We start from the raw sequence: 24,059 nt of genomic DNA, 5'->3' as shown, positions 1-24,059 counted from the left end.
CATCAATATTGTCTGTGAAAGTGAAAATAATCAGATACAAAAATAGAAGCATTTCAATGATTATTGATTAGGCTAGTAAATTAGAATAGAATGAGAATACAGCAAAGCAGAACTCCATTTAAAACTGTGCACTAATCTGTCGATTAAGTGTTACTTAATGTTCACCCCCACAGTGAATACCCTGCTGTGATCAATCCAAAATGATATAAAAATCTACTTAGCTCTCCATAACAAAATATCTTATAGCAAGTAGATAGAAAAAAGCAATTCTATGAGAACATACTTGATAATCAAACCAAGTGCTTATTCAAACACATTTCATTGCAAAAAGGAGCATATATATTCTCAGGATTTTTCATGTACAAAAGATGAAAATTATTGCTATGTATTGCCAATTAATAATCAAACATAGAATACCAAATTGATGTTGAACTGAATTATCTGAACATGGTAACTAACCCATGCTTATTGACCAGTCCCTTAAGAAGAACAAATAGTTGTAAAAAATGTTTAAAATGCTGTCTTGTATGTAACCATAAACCAGCATGAACTGCTTAGAAATTAGAACTAAACAGAGAAAATATATAAATAAGTTGGAATGTTACTGAGGCATATTAAACAAAACCTTTTTTGGAACAAGATTTGTTTGAACATTTCAGTTCAATACTGTCAGAGAGGATAGTGAGCTATTAGGTGATATTGTGTAACATTTTTAAATTATATTTAGTGGTTTCCAGGATATTTGACTACAAAATGGATCATATCTGATATATTGTTTAATTAAAATCTTAATAATAAATTATGGATAAAGCATTTGATATACAGATCTTTTCAGGATCTCACTAACAGAACAACATACCAGATCTTTGCAGAAATAAAGAAAATATTGATTTAGTTCAGCAATGGTTCTTAACCTTTGAGCAGAGCAACGGAAGAGTATTTCTCCATCCTGGCATTGATGCACCAGAAAGAATCCATTGATAGACAACATTAAAAATAATGTTTAACAAACAAAACAAATGCTGACATGTTAATTCATCTGAATAATTTCTCAGTCATTACAGTACTGAGTATTTTTATGGATTCCTGCAAGATATCTCTTTGATTCTACATAGAATCCTGCATTGTCACCCTCTCAGTCCATCCATAAATTATCATTCTCAAGTCAACAGAGGCACTCCACGATGCAGAATACTGGACATTCGGACCTAAACATGAAAAATTTCAATTCCAGAAGTGGGAATGACAGCGCAGCACATTTACATCAAGGTAGCACCTGACCATGTTTGGCACCACTGAAGAACTGTATAAAAAATGATGAGTGATCAGCAGGAAAGCTTTACACTAAATTTAGTCACAAATAGCACAAAGGAAAATGGTTACGGTTTTGGAGGCCAATAGTCTTTCTTCTGGCAAATCATTTTACATCAATTACTTCAGATGTGATTCATCCCCACTATGACATCAGAACTATGGCTGCATATAAGGACTGCATTATGTTCCATTGCAATTCTTCAATTAATAAAATAAGCAATAAGAATCACACAGGAACCAAAAATTGTTTATCTCAATTTACTACATGTCACCTTGATATTCAATGATTTTCCTTCACTGAACCAGCTATGATAAACATTTTTGTTATGAGAAAGGAGAGTGCTGGGAAGACAAAGGATCACCACAGACTACAGATATAAATAGACCAGCCAGGTAATTACTGTGACAACAAAAATAGTCAAAGGTTGAGTATCCTACGTTAATTTTTTTTTTTGCCTAGTCTCACTGACCTGCACCCATAGCTTCCATACCCCTCCATCCATGTACCCGTCCAAATTCTTTTTAAATGTTAAAATTGAGCCCGCATTCACCATCTCAGCTGGCAGCTCATTCCACATTCCCACCATTCTCTGTGTGAAGAAGTTCCCCTCAACCCTTTTCCCTCAACCCATGTCCTTTGGTTTGTTTCTATCACCTTAAACCTTCACTTACTCTACTTGTGGGCATTGTGGATATTGGATATCATGGAAATACACGTTTTCTTTAATAACTCCTCCCAAAACCAGCAACATTCACAGCCCAGATTGTCACAGGCAGCAATGTAAGACAAACCATTACCTCCAAGAATTTCTGACTTACAGCATTTATTAGCATCATTAGTTCAAAATCAGCAATTTCATTCTTAATGGCACTCTGAATGTATTTTCATCACGTGAACTGCAGCAATTCATGGACATTTTCCCAAGGTTAACTAGTCATGGGCCATAAATTTGCTCTTGCCAGAGAGAGCCATATCCTGTTATATTACAGTAAGCATCTAAATAAGTTAAAAGCTTAACTTTAATTTTTCAGTCATCACAAACTTTAATCAATCACAATAATGGTGTTTAGGTGCATTGAAGGCAGTGCTATTATATGGTGAAACAAAAATAGTCACAAATTATTTTGCTTAATCATGGATGATCTTAAACATTGACAAAATAAGCTTTTAAGGGGCACATTTCCAATTCAATACATAAAGTTCAGAATTCAAATGGATATTTTACATCTTTATTTTTGTATATGCCAACAGATCATATTTATATTGCATATATTTTAATTATCAAGACAGAATAAACATACATTTAACCAAAAGGATACTCATTAATCAGTTTTGGGATAATTAACAAGTGTGTTCCTTAACTGTTTCTTTAAACCAGTGAGTATAAACTGCATGCAGTGTTTTCAAGTGAATCTCAATGCATCCATCTTTAAAGGTAAGGATTTTTGTTCTACTTTAAGAATAAAGCAATAACTATTCATCAGTGCAAAATAAAGGCAGCTCATATTCAAAATACAAGTGAGTGTCTAACTTATGACTGAAAACACTTCCTGAACTCCAAGACCAACCACTTTAAAAAAACTGAGTTCTTTGTGACACTTACCTGTAGAATATGGCTTCCCAAATTCCGTTCAAACATATTGATAGCGATGTTACTTGGACTTCTCCTGCGTTGTGCTCCTAAAGCTATATGAAGAAAAGATATTAAATATTAAAATGCTTAATTGATAGATTTAATGGATGGCAACAAATCTATTTCAATTTTGTAAAATGAGACAAATATATCTGCCTGAATTTGATCATACTGTGAAAAAGGTAAGGAGGAAAACAATGTTTGATAATACTGTTGACCAATGTCATCTATGCTCCAAACAAATTTACAGAAAACCAATATTGAAGTAATGGATGCTTTAACTGAGGTAAATTGTAAGTTTACTGTTCAAATAATCTTTATGTCTGAAGGCCTTCCTTATTTATTATCCAAATGAAAGATAATAAAAAACATACATCTGCACTCAAAAACTAAATCAGTTGTCAGCAATCAAGCTACATCAATGGGAGAAAAAGAATAGTCAACATTTGAGCCAAAACTTTTCATCAGAACTGAGGGAAGTTAGTACAGAAGCAGTGTAAAGAGGATATGGTAAGAGGGGTGATGCAAAGGACCCACGAGGGATTGGTGAACCAGGGGCCCATGTGGGATATTATGAACAGAGACAAAGAAGTGATAGGTGCCAGACAAAAAGGTCAGTACTGCCGCAAATACTTAAACTATTCATAGTTCCACAAATATTAGGATTATCAGGCTCCAAGAATATACCCACTCTAAAAAGATGGTAAAGTAAATACAAAAGACAAAGTTGAGACATTTGCAACATTTTTGAGCCTAAAATCCTGAATGGATGATCTCTTTAGTCCTTCTGAGATCATTACTTCACAGAAACCTGCTTGTGAAGTGATTCATTTGATTCACTTCATGTGATATCAAGAATATCTCAATGAATTGAATGTGATAGAGGCTCTAGACCATAAAGGAATCCAGCTACAGTGTGAAATGTTACACTCCCAAACTATCTTTCCTCTGCCAAACTTTCCAGCGCAGCTTCAAAACTGTCATCCGCCTGACAAATTGAAGAATTGCCCATGTATTACTGCTCACACATAGTTGGCCAACTCTAATCCAATTAAATAGCAATTCGTCAACTTACAAACACAAGAAAAATGATGGAAGAAGTAATATTCACCCACTCGGCAACTTGATCTAAAGATCCTCAGTTCTGGTTCTGACCCCACCTTGTTATTAATTTGTTTTAAACAAGGATTAAAAAGCTGAATTCTAGAGGTTAAGATGGCAGCAGCTGACCTTAATACCCAAGACACCACCTCTCTAAGGTTGGCATTAAAGAGCTCAGGTAACGTTTATCCTTGAGATTGAGAGGAAAAATTCTTCACTAACTGGATAACATTATCTAGCATGAAGCAAGATATCTGTACCTATTAAAGGTTAATTATCTCAGCCCTAAGACAACAGGGCATGATTTCTTCACGAGAATATTCAAGAAACAATCTTTTTGTTATTCTATTATTTTATTCTTGATATAATTTAAAAAGATTTATCCTTAATTATCCTTGAGAAAGTGCTAGTAAGCTGCCTACTTGAATTTCTGCAGTGTTTTTGGTGTATACATTCTGCTGTAGGTAGAGCTCTAAGATTTATACCAAGCTACGATGAAAGACCAATGATACGTTTTCAAGTCAGGATGCTGTATGACTGAAGATAATCCAGCAGGCAATATTGTTCCCATACGCCTGTTATGCTTGCCTCTTTTGCTTGTAGAAATCATGTGTTTTGGAGGTACTGTTACAAGTGCTGAGCTAAATAATACTAGTGCACTTTGTAGGTGATACATTTTGCAGCCACTATGAACTGGATTGTATGGAATGAATGTTTTGTTTGGTGGATCAGGTACCAATCAATCTTCTTTAAGTTTTCATTGGTGATTTGTCCATTAGATTGAGTCATAAGCACAGATATTCACAGATGATTGCACAGCGTTAAGTTTCATTTTCTGCTTCTCATAATGCAGCAGTCAGTACACACCTGCAACACAACCTCACCAATAAACAGACTAAGGATGATACTTGACAATTAATATATACACTTTGTAAAACACAAGTGTCAGGCATGACAGTCTAACCACTTACCCTTTACATCAAAAGGATAACTTCAGTGAATCCATTGCTATCAACATCCCGTCACATAAATAGGCTATGAGATGAGTAACTGACTTCCAGGTTCCTTAGGTACAAGCCACATAATGAATGTGATAGAATATTTTCCATTTGCCTGGATGACCACAGCTTCAATTATACTGAAAGAGTTGACATCATCCAGAAATAAACACCCTGCTTGATCAGTGCCCTATCTTTCACAGTCATCTACTTCCTTCTTCATCAGTATATGGTGACTGTAGTGTATACTGGCTACAAGTGGCGCTGCAGCAAGTCTTCAAAGACAAGGGTTGCAAAAGCCTTGGGCTCATTGCAGGCTAACAAATCACCAGAGGAGGATGGGTTCCCGGCTGAATATTATAAAGAATTTAAGGATCTTTTAATGCCCCTTATTATGGGGGTGGTGGACCAGGTAGTGGCGACACATACCTTCCCAGAGTCTTTCTCAACAGCAATCATTAAAGCGATCCCAAAAAAGACAATGACTCAATTTCATTATTGAATGTAGATTATAAAATTAAACCAAAGGCATTGGATAACAGGTTGGCTCAATATTTACTGAGATTAACAAATCCAGACCAAGCGGGATTTGTAAAATAGAGACAATCAGCACATAACATACTTAATATAGTGCATCTGGCACAGTCAGGAGTTGACCTGGGCGTGACTGTAGCCCTGGATGCAGAGAAGGCCTTTGACAGATTGGAATGGAACTTTTTATTTAAAGTATTTAGAAAGATTTGGATTGGGACATTCATAACCTGGGTAAAGATGCTATATCATAAGCCTCAAGCTAAAATTATAACGAATGGGCAAACATCTCCAGTGTTACTGCTGGGCAGGTCCAGTAGGCAGAGCTGCCACTGTCCCTAATGTTGTTTATATTGGCTATTGCAGAAGCCATTTGGCGTGATCCAGATATAAAGGGGTTCAGAGTGGGCCAGGAGGAGAATAAAATCAATTTATTTGCTGATAAAATGCTAGTATTGGTCAGGCTGAGGAACACACTGGAGGATTATGGCAAGATCTTAGGATATAAGGTAAATCTGGATGAGCAAAATTATGCCCTTGACAAAGGACTATAGACAATGTCAACAAGGGAGCAAATTTAAATGGCTGCAAGAGGGGTTCAAATATTTGGGGATAAATGTGGATAAGGAATTTTTTTTTTTTTTCTTCTTTGGCTTGGCTTCGCGGACGAAGATTTATGGAGGGGGTTAAAAGTCCACGTCAGCTGCAGGCTCGTTTGTGGCTGACAAGTCCGATGCGGGACAGGCAGACACGATTGCAGCGGTTGCAAGGTAAAATTGGTTGGTTGGGGTTGGGTGTTGGGTTTTTCCTCCTTTGCCTTTTGTCAGTGAGGTGGGCTCTGCGGTCTTCTTCAAAGGAGGTTGCTGCCCGCCAAACTGTGAGGCGCCAAGATGCACGGTTTGAGGCGTTATCAGCCCACTGGCGGTGGTCAATGTGGCAGGCACCAAGAGATTTCTTTAGGCAGTCCTTGTACCTTTTCTTTGGTGCACCTCTGTCACGGTGGCCAGTGGAGAGCTCGCCATATAACACGATCTTGGGAAGGCGATGGTCCTCCATTCTGGAGACGTGACCCATCCAGCGCAGCTGGATCTTCAGCAGCGTGGACTCGATGCTGTCGACCTCTGCCATCTCGAGTACTTCGACGTTAGGGGTGTAAGCGCTCCAATGGATGTTGAGGATGGAGCGGAGACAACGCTGGTGGAAGCGTTCTAGGAGCCGTAGGTGGTGCCGGTAGAGGACCCATGATTCGGAGCCGAACAGGAGTGTGGGTATGACAACGGCTCTGTATACGCTTATCTTTGTGAGGTTTTTCAGTTGGTTGTTTTTCCAGACTCTTTTGTGTAGTCTTCCAAAGGCGCTATTTGCCTTGGCGAGTCTGTTGTCTATCTCATTGTCGATCCTTGCATCTGATGAAATGGTGCAGCCGAGATAGGTAAACTGGTTGACCGTTTTGAGTTTTGTGTGCCCGATGGAGATGTGGGGGGGCTGGTAGTCATGGTGGGGAGCTGGCTGATGGAGGACCTCAGTTTTCTTCAGGCTGACTTCCAGGCCAAACATTTTGGCAGTTTCCGCAAAGCAGGACGTCAAGCGCTGAAGAGCTGGCTCTGAATGGGCAACTAAAGCGGCATCATCTGCAAAGAATTATGTAATTTATATAAACACAGTTATCTCCCTTTGCTCTAGAAGATTGAGGAGGACCTTGATAGATGGAGAACCATGCCCATAACTTTGGTGGGCAGGGTTAACTGTATTAAAATGAATGCGATGCCAAAACTACAATAATCTATTTCAGTCATTCTATTGCCCCAGGGCTTCTTTAAGATGCTCAGCAGATGTATCAGGAAGTTCTTGTGGAATGATAAGGTTGCTAGAGTCTCCAAGGAAAAATTGACTTGGGGTTATGAACTGCGAGGTCTGAAATTGCCAGACTTCAAAAAATACTATTGGGGGTCCAGTTGAGGTTTATCACTTCTCTATATGAGGGACATGCTATCCCCCTCCTGGGCACAAATTGGACTAACACGGTAGGAGAAACCATAGCAGGAGAGTTAATATATAAGTGGGACAATAAATTGATATCAAGGGAAATTGATAACCCCCATATTAAAATGTAATTCAAATGTGGCAAAAAATAAATTAATGTATAGGGCTAAAGATGGGGTTGTCTCGTAAAACATACTTGTCCCAGAACAAATTAATACCTATGACTGATAATAAGATCCTGGACCCTGGGTGCCAGAAGGGGAGTAGGTGTATCAGGGATCGTTATGAACGGGGGTTGCTCATGTCATTTGAACAGCTGAGGAATAAGTATGATTTATCGAATAATACTTTCTTCTGCAATATTCAGTTAAGATTTTTCTGAAGGGATTATTTGGGACCATCTATGGCCCTACACATGTGTAGTAACATGAATATTCTAATTCAAAAGGGGGGGAATACACATACATTTATCTCTATAATGAATCTTCTATCCAAAGTGAGGGCCCAAAGGTGGGCTTAAATGAGGTGAGGGAAAGGTGGGAGTCAGACCTGTGCATAACAATCCATGAGTAGTGCTGTCATTAAAGCCAGATACAGGTTGGTGGAATATAATTTCTTGCATCAACTGTAACTCACACCACAAAAATTATACAAATCCAAACCAGAAATATTTAGAAATGTGATTTAGGGTGTAGTGTGGAGACTGGAACCTTTATGCATTCCATCTGGCAATATACAAAGGTGAGATCCTTCTGGGAGGACCTGGGGGACATTCTGAAAATAATTACAAAGGTGGATTTTCCACAGGATCCGGAATTGGACCTTCTGGGAAACATTATGGACATGAGTTTTAAACTGTCCAGATACCAAATTCGGTTGCCAGGAAATATATAGCGACCACGTGGAAGTCCGACTCCCACTATGGAATACGGAAATGCAGAGTTGCATTCCCCGGAGAAAACCACATACAATTTAAGGATGAAATATGACACCTTCATTAGGGGTTAGAACCCTATCTGCAACACATTAGTACGCAGATATAATTATACCCCTTCTGAATAAAAGGAAGGCAAAAATTTGTGCCAATAGTGGAGAGATTAAGATAAATGAAGTGGGTTGTGGCTCTTGTTTTTTGTTCCTTATCTTTTTACTTCAGGTTACTTAGGGCTTTTCTTAAGTTTCTATAGGGGTTTGTGATTTTACCAACAATTGTTTTTTTGTATTTGTTTAAATTGTATAATTTTTTTGTGGTATTAGTCTATCGTGGGGGGGGGGGGTGTGGGTGGAGAGGGGTGGGGGATAAAAAAGCAGACTCTGAATGTTAGATACCATTGTTGAGAGATTGTGTTGCTTGTATGGATTTGTGTGAGTCTGAAAATCAAAAATAAAATATTTTTAAAAAGGGTTTCAGGCCTTTGGGAACATAAGTCACTCAAATTCCCTTTTAAATGAAAGATCAATCTCATCCATACTGCTTTGGCATCGACGGGAAGGATAAAATTCCTGGAATTTCTTAACAAACAGCAATGTCAGTATACCTTAATCACATGGACTGCAGCAGTTCAAGTAAATAGTTAACACCACCTTTTCAAAAACAATCTTGCCAAGGCAGCAAGTCCTGGATTTTTGCCAGTAATTCCCACATCGTAGAATGAAAAATAGTATTAAGCTCTTGGTGCAACATAATTGAGAAGTACAGGAAGCAGCTTTTACCAAGCACACCAATTTATTTTCAGTTCAAAAAAAGCATTTCTCTGACTAAATCAATGAATCTGCATTGCAAAGTTTTATTTTCACCTTAATGCCTCTGAGTGAGATTGCTAATTTATTGCCAATTTCCAAGCAGATTTATGAATCCACATCAGGAAAGAAGAAACACTTTTGCTTTTAACATTAGTGGGACTGGTGAAATGGGGGTGGGTGGAAATCAAGTCCTTCAATGCCGCTGGTCAGGTTTCATGACCTTGCAACCTCACTGTGAATTGTTTAATCTCCAATATTTACATAATCACCAAAATAACTAAATACTCCTGCAATCATCAATATAGTATCAGGAAGATCACTGAATTTCCCGAGTTGGATGCAATTAAACTACAATTTTTAATAACATATGCTGACACAATCGCACTTTGACTCAAGCACCCACCATCTTACATAACTACATCCCAATGATAATCAGGTATCCCCAATTTTTTGCTATTTGGGGTATGAGATGAGATTCAGAGTTCAAATTGGGTGTGGGTCCAGGGATGGATTCTGAAGTGTTCAACTGCAACTGATGAAAGTAGATTGAGAACTTGCTTGGTGTTTTATCATTAAAAAAACACACCAAAATGCTGGAGGAACTCAGGTGACATTTTGTGCCTGAACCTTTCTTCAAGGAATATTAGCAGAACAAGACAGAAACAGGAAATCTCGGAAAGTCTCAGAATTCAAACAATGGGGGAGGAATCAAGACCAACAAAAGGTGTTAATTGGATATGATAAGGGATGAGGTAAGAATTTATCATGTTTGTGAGAAAGGAGATGGAATGGAGAAACAGAGATAGGGAAAGGCCATGGGGGAAGAAGGGGGATGGTTTTAACAAAGCCAGAGAAGTCGATATTAATGCCATCTGGTTGGAGGGTGCATAGTCAGAAGATGAGGTGTTGTTCCTCCAATTTACTGGTGGTCTTAGTCTGACAGATATGTCAGCAAGGGAATGGGATGGAGAATTGAAATGTGTAGCCACTGGGAGATCCATGCTATTGCAGCGAACAGAGCCGAGGTACTCAACAAAGTGATTTCCCAGTCTGCGTCCATTATCTCTGATGTAGAGGAGACCACTCCGGAACCACTGGATACAGTGGATGATCCATCCAGTTTCAGAAGTGGAAGGACTAGATGGGACCCCGAGTGGTGGTGAGGGAGGAGGTGTGAGCATCTCCTGCGGTCACAGGGGTAGGTCCAGGAGTGCAGTGCTGTCAGAGCATACTGGAGCACCACTCCAGCATCTCTGTAAAAAAAAAAGATTGACTTCTCCATGAATGAGGGAGATGTGATAGAATTTAGTTGGAATACTGTCTGCTCCCTAACTTTCCATTTGGCATACAGGCATTAGTGAATCACTAATGGTGGCGAGGCCAGATTGCAAGTTGAGGGAATAATTGGAAGATATTCTCTACTGCACCTTTACTCCAACATACATGAGTGAGGACCCTGCGGTCCTACTATCCTATGATACTTACACAGAGGGATGTAGTCATCTGGTTGGGGGTGCACAGTAGGGTACTGGCAGCAGAGGCTACGATATCCCGTCTCGTCCGCGTTTCATCCGTTATTATCAATTCAGCTGTGCTTGCCTCTTACAGAATGGATCAAACCAATAACAGTATTCCAATGAAAATTAGCCCTCAAGTTGTCAGAGAGGAGAGGCCTTTGCTGGGGTCATATTTGTACTGGTGAGTTTAGAGAGAGAAAAACCCGGGAAAAAGGGAGAGCCATGTGATATGGGGACAAGGTGTGGGGGGGGGGGGGTGTTGTCATAAAAGGCACTGGATAGCAAGGGGAAGAGAGAAAGCATGGGTTGATAGAAGCATGGGATAGAAAGATAGGGAATACAGAACCGAAACTGAGAGGGAACTTAGGTAGGTGTGTGTGTGTGTGTGTGTTATGGTTGGGAGGAATGGTGGGGTGAAGAGGGAAAGAGAGAGACCTAGGAGAGAAAGTACTGAGTGATAAGGAGAACCAGGAGAGAAGGAGACACCTGGGATAGTGAGAAAGATAAATTGACAAGGAGATAAGGGACAATGAAAGAGGAGACTTGGGATAGACTGAAGAACCCCAGGAGAGATAAATATGATTTAGAAAGAGAGCATCTTGGGAAAATGGGGAGATGGATCAACAGACCTTGAATAGTGTAAGACTTGGGTTACAGGAGAAGATCAGTGAGGGAGATATGTGGGATGGAGTGGGTCCCAGAGCATGGATAGAGTGAGCTAAAGGACAAGAAAGAGAGAGAGAGAGGAACCTAGGATAGATAGGGAGAGGGAAATTTCTAGAGAGACTCAAATCAGGTGGGGGAATTTGTGGGGAAGAATGAACAAAGGGATGTCATAGTGAGAGAGAAGGACAAATCTAGTTTGGAGGGAGACCTGGCATAGATAATTGCAAGAGATGCAGGAAAGAAAGCGAGACTCATGGAATAGGAACAATGAGAATTATGACCTGAGGGTTTGGATGGAGGAAGAAAGAATGACCAGGAGAGAGAAGAGAGAGAGAGAGAGAGAGAGAGAGAGAGAGAGAGAGAGAGAGAGAGAGACTCATGATGTGGAGTGATAGGACAAACTCAAGGTATGTACAGAAAAGAGATGAAATTTTAAAGAGGGAAATGTAGGAGAGACCTGAGAAAGCAAAGGTCAGAGACATGGCATATTTTGAGGATTAAACAATGCTTTCCTCACTGGAATTAATCTATCAGACCTCTGCAGATAATTAGTGAGTGAATAATCTTGTTAATGTCTTAACTATCACTATATTTCTGTGGAGCTCTGGAATTCAAATATTTATTTCATCTTGGTTTAGTGCTTGACATATATACATATATAATATACACCCAATTTATGTACCTGCTCATTTACTGGGCAACTTCCTTGCTCCATTCATGTTATAAGAAGGTACAAAGATTGGGTGTGACAAATATAGAGAGGGGATTTAGGAAATGGCAGGCATTTTGTCAGCTCCGATACCTAAAAAATTAGCACTGCCATCTGAGTAGGTCCCAAGAGGACGATGGTGGGGAGGGAGGAGTGAACAAGGAAGTCACGGAGGGAGTGGTCCCAGTAGAAGGCAGAGAAGGGAGGAGAGGGGAATATGTGTTTAGTGGTGAGATCACATAGTAGGTAGCTAGGTGGCGGAAATGACGGAGGAGGAAATGTTGTATGTGGAGGCTGGTGGGGTGGTAGGTGAGGACAAGAGGAGTCCTGTCCTTGTTGCTTGTGGGAGCGGAGAGGGTCGGGTCAGATCTGAGGGTAATAGAAGATATGCAGGTGAGCACTGAGATGATGATAGTAGAGGGAAAATCACATTGTTTCAAGAAGGAAGATATCTCTGATAATCTGATATGGAAGTCCTCATCCAGGGTGCAATGGAGATGGAGTACTTGAGAAAACGGAACCAAATTTTTACAGGTTGGGAAGAGGTGTAGTAGAGGTAGATGTGGGAGTTGGTGGGTTTATGGAAGATGTCTGTGGAGAATTAATCTACTGAAATGGAGTCAGAGATATCAAGGAAAGGAAGAGTGTTGTTAGAGATGCGAGAAGTGAATTTGAGGTTGGAGTAGAAGTTGGCAGCAAAGTGGATGAAGTCAATGAACTCATCATGGGTACATGAGGCAGTATCAAGGTAGATATCAATGTAGCAGAGGAAGATTTGAGGGGCCTTGCCTGTGTCGGCTTGTAACACTGATTGCTCCACGTAGGCAACAAAAAGGCAGGCATAGCTGGGGCCCAAGCGGGTACCTATGACCTGCAGAAAGTGAGATGAGTCAAAGGGGAAATTATTGAGGGTAAGGACAAGTTCTGTAGCCAGAGAAGGGAGGTGGTGGAGGGGGACTGGTTAGTTCTATTGTCCAGAAAGAAACAAAGGGCTTTGAGGACTTCAGTATGGGGGATGGAGGTGTATAGGGATTGGATATCCATGGTAAACATGAGGTAATCGAGGGCATGTGACGCATCCTGGATGTAGGTGAGGAGGGACTGAAGTAGGGGACAAAACAGAATCGAGGTACCAATTTGGTGGGGCAGGAACATGCAGACATGATGGGTCTGCTGAGACAATTAGGTTTGTGGATCTTGGGTAGGAGGTAGAAATGGGTGGTATGGGGTTGGGAAATAATAAGGGTGGAGGCCATTCCAGGGAGGTGACTGGAAGAAATGGGTTCAGAGATGGAGTATAATACAGTGGTATGATGAGTTTGGTGGGGTCCTGTTGGAGGGTAAGAGGAGGTGTCTGAGAGTTGTCATCTGACTTTGGCCTGATAGAGGTCAGTGTGCCAGTGTTTTATCAGTTTTTTGCTCTCAACAATTCTAAAACATTTAACATTTTGACCTATTTTTATTTGATCTTTATTTATAATACTATTAAACATACTGTTCAATATTCAGAAAAATGATATTTAAGTGGATATAATATTGGTCCACTTTCTTGTAATGCTAGAAAGCTTTTAATGTTGGACAGAGAAGATATGGCAAAGTTGCTTCTCAGGGTCAGGGAGTCGAGGATAAAAGGGCATAACTTCAGGATTAAAGGGTGCCCATTTAAAACAGTGATGAACCTCTGGAATTTGCTACCATGGGTGGCTGTGAAGCCTGTCATTGGGTATATTTTAGGCAGAAATTGATCATTATCTGAAAAGTTAGTATCAAAGGTTAAGGGGAAAGGCAGTAGAGTGGGAGAATGGACCATTTCATGATGAATGGCGGAGCGGACTCCACCTTTACAGTCTTCAGCTTTTTGAGCACCTTCTTATCTTTCCTCTCTCCTGTCCTCTTATCATACACAATTAACACATTTTGTCTGTGTTCTGTACTCCTCCCTTTCAGTAACTTTGAATATCAATTAATTCACAACTTGGGTTCTGAAATTTATCAATAAATTTATCAATAAATTATAGGCCTGGTCTTTTAACACATACACCTGCCTTTTTTTACTCATACCTTGAGGAATGTCTCAGGGCCGAAACATCAGAAATATACATTTCCCTCCTATTGATGCTGTGAGTCCAGCTAAATTCCTCCAGCATTTCTCTATTTTTAATGGAATTAGGTCAAGCCTATGTCTCTTAAAAAAGATACCCGAAGAATTCATGAGGAAATAAGGAAATTATTTGTTACCTAGAGGACAGTAGTGGCCTGGAACTCACTCCTTTGTGTTAAAGTCAAGAACATCATAAGTGCTGGATGTGATCTCAAAGATGTGCTGGTTATAAACCTGGTGCTGGAAGGAGGGATTAGGATGGGTAGCTTTTTCATGACCAAACATGCAATCCTCTGCACAGTAAAATTCCTTTGATTCTATGGTTTGTCTGGAATGATTCTCTATGTTACAGTCTTACTGTAAAAGACTAGTCTTAAAAGATTTATAATTTAATATAATTACAGTCAATAAAAGGAAGAAAACTTTGAATATCAATTAATTCACAACTTGGGTTCTGAAATTTATCAATAAATTATAGGCCTGGTCTTTCACATGCCTGTGTGCAGTAAATACACATAGAAAGGATGAAGAAGAATTTGTGGCAAAAAAAAACAAACTGGTCTGCTTAAGATTTCACACATTAACTTAGAAGATTGGTATTGCCATGCTCCCCACTAGATTTTCAGGAAAGAAAAACCTTTTTTTCCCCAAATATAAACTTTATTCACAATAAATTATTTACAAAAAAAACTGAAGTCTTTTCCCATCCTTAGTGTCAGATCCATACATTTCCATGTTCCATGTTCAGTGCCCTCCATAAAGTTTGGGACAAAGACACTTTTTTTTCCCCTTTATTTTTCCCTGTGCTCCACAGTTCTCAATTTGTAATCAAACAATTCACGTGATTAAAGTGCACATTCCAGATTTTATTAAAGATTATTTGTGTACATTTTGGTTTGACCACGTAGAAATTACAGTACTTTTTTTTAATACACGGTTTCCTCATTTCAGGGCATCATAACATTTGGGACATTGCTATGAATATTAAAGTTGTCATGTTTAGCACTTTGTTGTATATTCCTTGCAGCACTGACTGCTTGAAGTCTGTGGTTCATAGACATCACCAGGTACTGAGTATCTTCTCTGGTGAGGCTCTGCTAGGCCTCTACTACAGATCTTACTTGTTTCAGGGGCTTGACCCCTTAAGTTTTCTCTTCAGCACATGGAACGCATGCTCAATTGGATTTAAATCAGGTGAATGAATTTTCCAGTTTTTAGCTTTGAAATACTTCTTTGTTGCTTTAGCAGTATGTTTGCGATCATTGTCTTCCAGTAGGATAAAGTATCACCCGCACTTCTTCCCTGGATATGGACAGGAGAGAATCATCAGGGGACTTGGGGGTGCATGGTGGTGATTCTTTCTTGTTCTTGTGATCGACTCAGGCCTAGAAGGCATTGGGTTCATCAGAGAGTGAAACTTTGTGGTCTCCTTCTGCGCTGGATTTGGTTTTGTAGCAGGTTATGTCATTTAGGCTCCACCCAAGCTGTGAGGTATCCCTCGTGGTTTCCATTTTCATCTGGAAACTCCACTTCGCACCAGACCTTAATTTACACTTTCTGGAGATCCAAGTACTCAACATCTACCTTTTTCCTTCTATCCACTTTGTTCATTATATCCTCAAAGTATTCCAGTAAATTTGTCAAACATGACTCATCCTTCCTGAATCCAGTTGCATCTGCCCAATGGAACAATTTCTCTCCAGATGACTCACTATTTCTTGCTTATGAAGCAATTTCCTGACTACAGGAAACTAATTGGCCTATAGTTACCTGCCTTTTGTTTATGTCCATTTTTTTAAACAGTCGCATGTCTTCCAATCCACCAGCATCTGCTTAGAGTCCAAATTATCACAAACTCATCCACATTTCTTTCAGTGCCCTGGGATGCATTCCATTAGGGCCAGGAGACTTCTCCACCTTTCAATCTACAAATTTGCTCAGCACTACCTCTTTAGTGATAGTATCAAAGTTTTCTTAGTGGTTCTTTGTTGATTTTTCAAGTTTTCACAATCTTCCAGTTTCACAATACTCATGGCGACTTTGCATGTCTTTCTTTATTTTCTTCGTTATCCAAGGCTGGCTCTCCCCATCATCACTGATCTTCCTTTAAACTGGAATATACTTTTGTTGAGCATTGTGAAAAATTTCTTAGCAGGTCTTTTACTGTTCCTTGACTATCTAAACATATAGCCCGAGTTCCCAGTCTATCTGAGCAACTCCTTCCTCATCCTGTTGTAGTCTTAAGTATAATACACTGGTTTTAGATCAAATTATTGCACCCTCCATTTGTATGAGAATTCTGTCATACTGTGATCACTTTTTCCAAGTGGTTCCCTGATTACAAGATCATCAATTTTACCTGTCCCATTGCACAGGACCAAATCTAAGATAGCTTGTTACCTCGTCGGCTCGGTAATACGCTGATTAAGAAAGCTATTATAGATTCTCTGAAGTCCTCCTTAAGACTGTTTCAGCCAACTTGATTCGCTCAATCTATTGGCCAGTAACAGTTCACCATGACCATTGCTATTCCATTCTAACGTGACACTGTGACGGCACACATCTCTCATGGCGAACTGGCCCCACTTGCATCGCTGCGCCAGTGGGGAAGCTGCAGGTAGATAGCGCCATTGGGGGAATCTCAGTGCCTCATGGCTTAGGCCAAAATGCGCGCCTCGGACAAATGTGATGATTCCAGTGAGGGGCAGAGCGCACAAAGTTTAAATAAATCAGTTCAACTGAAACCCCTCAGCATCTTGTGGTGTTTCAGAGTTAGTAGCTGCTGCTACAACACCTAGTTTTAGTTTTAGAGAGAGATGAAGTTAACTTCTTCAGATTAACAGCTCAACATTTGAATGTGTACAACAAGGATTTTACATACTACTTGAGAGTTTGGTCCGGAAAAATGATCTTCTATGGAATGGTAAATTGTGTATGACAAGCTTTTGCAAGAAGGCAGCTAAATGCACAATAGTTAAAACAATCAGTATGAAATGTGCATTTAATGTATTACTCCATTATTCTGCATACACAATGAAGAAAATTTGCACATTATTGACAAAGGAGCTGATGCAAGGAGGAAGGGCTTCTCCAGCATTAATTAAAATAGCCAGTGCTCAGAAAAACACATTTAAAAAAAGCAATGTGATTTTCCCAATGATCTTCAATAGCACACACAGTAAGGTCTTCTTTCTCAGGAAAGGGATTGACCACTTCAATTATTCCTCATGTGTGCACATCAGAAGGACAAAGTATTTTTTTTATTTGGTTTGATCATCTATGGAGATGTATTCATCCAGAACTTCCATATTTGAAGACAACATTCAGCAAATTGGCCTTATGCTTGAAGCTTCACACAGCATGAGGTCAAATTATAAAGTTTCCACTTCTCATGTGACTCACTGTGCAATACAGTGTCTTGTATGTAAATGGAAAGAATCTCAAGATTTGCAATAGAGGTGTCACGTGATAGAGTAGTGGCTGGTCGAGTGGAACCAGCCCTCTCCAGAGAAAAGAGAAAAAAGTTTGAAAAAAACAGAGCTCAATAAACATAAAATACAGGAAGAGAAAGTTACAGAGAAGAGACAGAAGATGGCACCCAAAAGAGAAAAAGTAAGAATAACAGAGAAAAGGGAAGAAGGAAAATCACTGGAGAAGAAAGAAGAAGGTTTTACCTGCACATTGGAGCAGAGCCACCATGGAGAGGAGCGGCCGATCTCCGATGTTGATGAGTCCCCAGAGGAGCGATGTCCTCCCGACCGGCGGACTTCAAAAATGGTTCTCAGAGCCAAGAAGAGGTGCGCTACTGCACATGTGCGAAGAGTTGCGCATGCGCAGTGCGCAAGTAAAAGAAAAGGTTAACGCCGGCGGGAGGGGTCTCAGCTGAGGAGTGGCCAGCTGTGGAGCAGCCAGCTGAGAGATGCCCAATATCAGGGCGTTCGGCTGGGGGAAGTAAGCAAGAAAGAAGAAGAGTGGTGAGAAAGAGAATGAAGGGCTGGAAGAGGGTGAGTGGCAATGGGGTGACTGGCAGGGGGACGACCTGTGGCAGGAGGCCCAGCAGCGGGCCGACCTGCAGCAGGAGGCCCAACAGCAGGAGACACAGCAGCTGGAGGCCCAGCAAGGATACAGAAGCAGCTCACCAGAGAAGGATGAAGATATACAGATACAGAGAAGAGAAGATGACACAGACATAGATACAGACACAGGAGGAAGAAGACCAAGAATTTCAAAGGAAAGAAGGTAAAATAGAAGGACAAAATTTAGATAAAGCCTTTTCTGAAGAACAAATTAGGTCATTAAAAGAATGGCTATCATTAGAATTTAGTCAATCAAAATAAAAATGAAAAGAGCTGAAGATAGATGCAAAGCTTAGAGTTGGTCATGACTGAAATCGGGAAAAGAGTTGAAAATGTGGAGGAACGAGATGCTGCTGTAGAAATGGAGATAAATGATTTAAGAGGGAAGTAGGAAGAGAGCGAAAAAAATGAAAGAGACACAAGATTTATTGTCATAAAAAATTAATGTATTGGAAAACTACAGTAGGCGAAACAACATAAAAATAGTGGGCCTGAAAGAAGGCAAAGAAGGGTCAGATATGAAGGAATTTATAAAAGGATGGATCCCAAAGGTACTGCGAACAACAGATTCACATGAAGAAAAAGAAAGTGAAAGGGCGCATAGAGCACTAGTACCAAAACCAGCACCACTTCAAAAACCGAGATCCATATTGGTAAAACTTGTAAGATATACGACAAGAGAAAACATACTGGAGCAGGCTAGAAAGAAGGTTAGAGAAGACAATAAGCTGTTGGAATATAAGGGACAAAAAAATATTTTTTTACCCAGACATAAGCTTCGAACTTTTAAAGAAGAGGAAGAAATTCAACATGGCGAAAACAATCTTATAGAAGAAAGGTTATAACTTTATATTAAGACATCCAGCAGTACTCAAAGTATTTATTCCTGAGGAACGGAATAGACTGTTCTCGGACCCAAAGAGACCCCAAGAATTTGCTGAACATTTGCAGGACAGAAGAGAGGAGGAGGAGTGACAAGAAGGAAGTAAAGATAATGTATATATAAAGATTTAAAGATGGATAAGAGAAGGGTAAAAAAAAGAGAGAGCTTGTATGTATAGGAAAATAGTGTTCTCTGGGGGAGCTGTCGGGGGGTATAATGGTCACTGCGAAATCGATTGACACTTGCGAGTAAGTTCACAAACTGAATGGAAAGGGGAGTTGTGGTTGCCGTCAAGGGACAAGGGGGAATCCAAGGAGGGGAGGTTCATTTGGGGTTAAAGGGTTATTGCTTGTGGGGATTGTTGGGGTATTTCATGTCTTATGTGCATTGTCATATATTGAGATTAAAAAGGAAAACAAAAAACAATAATGGAAAAAAGGGGATGGAGGGGGTGAAGAGGTGGAAAAGAAGTGAAAATAAAGATATAAGATAGCCACATTGGACTATATGACTATAAACATTAATGGAATATATAACCAAGTTTAAGTGTATCCCACTGGGAAAAAAAAATCCCATATAATTTAAAAGACAAAGTTACAATGTTTGAAAAAACCTGGGAACCATATATGGAACATAACAGAAAGAGGAGGCCTCGGACCACCACCACCTAAAATGATAAGAAGGTAAACACGATCAGATTTAATGTGTATAAGTAGATGATACGTCATTTTTGTTTGTATTCCTTTTGTATAAAGATATTGTTTTATTGTATTTTATATGTGCAATATTTACTGTTTTTGGAGGGGGTGGGAAGGGGGAAGGGAGGGATGGGGAAAAAGAGAAAATGTCACTGTGAATAGTTAAAGAGATGCATCTGTAAATATATTGATTGATTTGGTTCATAGTGCGATAAATAAAGAATTACAAAAAAAAAGATTTGCAATATTCACACAATAGGTGCAAATCGTGCAATGCATATCGTAGAATCAATTCCCAATGAACCTGCTGGAAATTGATGCCTAACCCCTAATGCTCTGAATTTACTGACCAGTTTGCATATTCATAATAATGCACATTATTATCACACCTTTAGTTTTCCAGGAACATTTACCAATGACAGTTTAGAAACTTCAACAAAATTGTACTATGATGGATGTACTTTTGAATGAAATTCTGTATGAATGAGACTGTTTTATGTTAACATGGCATGGATACCTTAGCATACAAAGAAAGATGAAATTTAATTTCTAGGCAGTTAATTATTTGAGCAATAACTCAGAGAAGATGAGTTGAAAGAATGTTGTCCAGTTCTCTGAGGATCCAGTCTCTTGGAATACACCACAGCTTAATATTTTTGATTTTTAGCTTTTGTTCCTCCTTATACAGACAGTATTCTATCAGCCTAGATGACATGATTTTGGGTGTCCACTTTCTCCATTTATTTCAGTTCCTTTGCATTTCAAATTGGAAATCAACAAATCAAATTTGTTGATTTTCATTAAACAATCAGCAATGTTTAAATGTCTATAAGTTTTTCCATTGGCACGTCATATTGCATTCAAAGTTTTGTTGCAATGATTCTTTACAATGGCTTTCCAACACTTCCAACTTAATCTCTTTTCAAATATCAGACAAAGCAACCAACAAAATTAAAAACAATCAAGTATAAAAGAATCCAGTATTTACTCCATGATGGTTATACCCCAACCCCCACACACCCAAAAAAAGACCCCAAAGAAAATTATATAGAAAGAAAAGCAGAAAAAGATAAAAGAAAGCAGGATCTTGAAACTCCCAACCCACAACAATATCATTAAAAGTAATGCAACAACTCAGGAAAGCAGCTTGATACTCGTTTCTCAAGGATAATGATCACTGTGGCTTTGCCACCTACACATCGCAACACTGAATGAAAAACTGTTCAGGTTATCCTAAAGAATAAGATCAGACTTCCAGAGTTAGACTGCTTCTCCTCATGCAAGTTGTGTCTGGTATGGCAGAATGGATTCATGCAAGTTATATACCATTAACAAACGTTGGTAGTATTATTTTAAGGCAATTATACTTGTAATATATTTTTATGTTGGTCAATGAAGCATTCAATTTTCTCAACACTGAGAAAAACATATATTAATGAAAATATGCATGAGTAATTTAATGAAGATGCCTGTCTTGTTATCACTTACATTATATCTACTTTAAAGTTACCACCTGTAATCCCCAACATATTTTCCTGAGCCCGTAAATGTTGCTTTTTTTAAATTGTCTTTCATTTGCTGAGGATTTTCCCTAAGAACATTTATTGTTTACTTTTAAAGAATATTCAAGAGATGGAGAATGAGCTGAATGCCATTGGGGTAAGATAAAAACAACAGATGTTAGAAGGTTGAATTTCCCATGTGAAGATGTTTGTTGATACTGCTAATTGAGTGGATTTTTTTAAATGTTAGTGGCTGATGCATGGCAATAATCTATCAAGACAAAATGATTCCAATTATCCAAATAGGAGGCTGTGCACTAACTTTAAGTTGATTAATACTTTATTTTATTGCATTGAGACTTCAATATGAGTGAGTACAAATGCCAACTTTACTTGTCTAGGTTTCATTTATCAAGTAGAAACAGCTACTTGAAAGAAGAGTGGATTATAACCAAAAGTTTTTGGTTATAATAATTTTTCTCTAGCTAGTTCTATTATAGATAATTATTCATTCCCAGCTTCAGAATGAGATGAAGGTTTTGAGGGATGGTACAGATTTTGTATTAAAATTTTTAAAGATTTATTTATTTGAAATAACTTTTCAACAATTGAAAATTTAAGCTTTCTACTCGACATTTGTTTAGATATTTGCAAATTAGGAATTTTGTTCAGTCTACATAGAATATTTTTTCTTGAATCGCACACTGAGATATTTTTGACATACTTTTTGATCTATAATGTGTTCACAGTGAATTGATATCATGTATTTATATTGATTTATTGGATTTAAGACTAGCCACAATGATTAAGATTAAAAATGATTGGGAGTATGATGCTAACATATCTTTATCAGATTGGTTTGGTCAACAAATTTTCATTTTGTGCAAGGCACTCTTTATTATAATTTAAGGTGGAATACAACGTACAATGCCTAAACTCAAATTATCCCATTTCTATGAGGATGTTGATCCACTTTGTGAAAAGTAAAATTTTTGAAGCCTCACTGATTCATATGTTTTGGGAGTGTCCTAAATTAGGAAGATATTGGCAGAATATTTTTCATTCTTTGTCAATTATTTTTATCCTTAAATTACATCCATGCCCTTTAACTGTCTTGTTTGTTTTTTCACGCAAACCAGATAAACTTTTATTGGCATCTCAAAAGAAAGTTTTAGCTTTTAACATGTTGATAGCCAGATGGGTAGTTTTAATGAAATGGGAAGATGAACTCTCACCGACTCATGGACAAGAGCTACATGATGTAATGACATATCTACGTTTAGAGGAAATTAGGTATAATATTAAAGATAAAAAGTTACAGTTTGAAAAGTTACGTGGCCCATTTATAGAATACTGTCATAATTGACAGTTTTAGATGATTTGGATGTTCTAGTGCTGATCTGTCTGTCTTCTGGAGGTCCTGACTTGATCAAACTGTATTTTTCTTGTAACCTTGATTAGAGGGAGGGATTAGATTAGTATTAGCTTTAGAGTTTTTTTTTTACATAAATGGATTTATGGGGTTTAATTATCATGATCCTAGATGATATCTCTTTTTTAGATACTATATTAAGGTATAATGAGGTTAGTTATAATATTATTTAACTGATCTATATGCATAATCATTTTAACAAACAATCACATTTAACCATTAGGAATGAAATTTAAAATTTGTTGTATTGTTCATTTCATTATATGCTAATGTATAGGTTATCATATTGCTTTGCTATATTAATACCTTGTATAAGGATTATTATGCTAAATAAAAATATTGTAAAAAAAAATAAATAAGAGTGGATTGTCTGAGGAGATTTGGTTTGTCACCAAAGAATTGCAAATTTCTGCAGGTGTACCATGAAGAGCATTCTGACTGGTCTGATATGGAGCTGCTAATGCACAGGATAAGAAAAGAGTACAGAGAATGCAGACAGGTCATCATGGGCATCAGTCTTCACTCCACTGAGGACATGTTAAGAAAGCAGCGTCTATCCTCAAGGACCCTCACCACCTAAACAATCCCCTCTTCACACTGCTACCATCAGGAAGGAAGTAGAGGAGCCTGAAGATTATCACCCAACAGTACAGAAACACCTTCTTCCCTTCTGCCATCAGATTTCTGAATGGACAATGAACCACAGACACCAACTCATTTTATCCTCTTTTGCACAATTTAAAAAAAATGTAATTTATAACAATATTTGTACCTGTAATGTTGCCGCAAAACAACAAATGTTGTGATATGTTCATGACGATAAATTCTGATTCTGAATTCTGCAGACATGAGGCCCAGCTATGCCTGTCATTTCATTACTTCAGTGAATCCTGATGGTTTCTCTGGGAATTTCATGCAGAGACATGTGCTTAACTGTGCACCAAGCCTTGAAGGCACACTCCCCATGGCAACTAAATTTCAGTTATGTATTTTAGGATGAGAATCTTGGAGACAGTCTTTGCAGGTGAAAGGAACAGTGCCACAAGCCTCAGTGATCAAGATTTTGAATCATTATATAGGAAATTGATGTTAGGGGGAAGGATCATGTGCTGGGGAGTGGGGAGGTATATGTGAGCATCTATTCAAAATGAGTGACATTTTTAGTCCAGGA

General features: G+C 38.7%; 1 protein-coding gene across 9 annotated transcripts in view; it reads right to left on the bottom strand.

The window, feature by feature from the left end:
- LOC138753571 (neuronal PAS domain-containing protein 3) overlaps nt 1-24,059 on the bottom strand; it is a 1,142,342-nt gene that overhangs the window by 688,008 nt on the left and 430,275 nt on the right. For 8 of the 9 annotated variants that reach the window (XM_069916739.1, XM_069916738.1, XM_069916740.1 and 5 more), the window contains one exon: nt 2,919-3,001. In XM_069916739.1, coding sequence (XP_069772840.1) covers nt 2,919-3,001 — 83 coding nt within the window. Of the gene's footprint in view, nt 1-2,918; nt 3,003-24,059 lie in introns of all 9 variants that reach the window. The other variant, XM_069916746.1, reaches the window with a different exon arrangement.

The sequence above is a fragment of the Narcine bancroftii genome, chromosome 2, assembly GCF_036971445.1.
Source record: "Narcine bancroftii isolate sNarBan1 chromosome 2, sNarBan1.hap1, whole genome shotgun sequence".
NCBI classification, from domain to species: domain Eukaryota; kingdom Metazoa; phylum Chordata; class Chondrichthyes; order Torpediniformes; family Narcinidae; genus Narcine; species Narcine bancroftii.
This window is presented reverse-complemented; position numbering and strand designations above follow the sequence as displayed.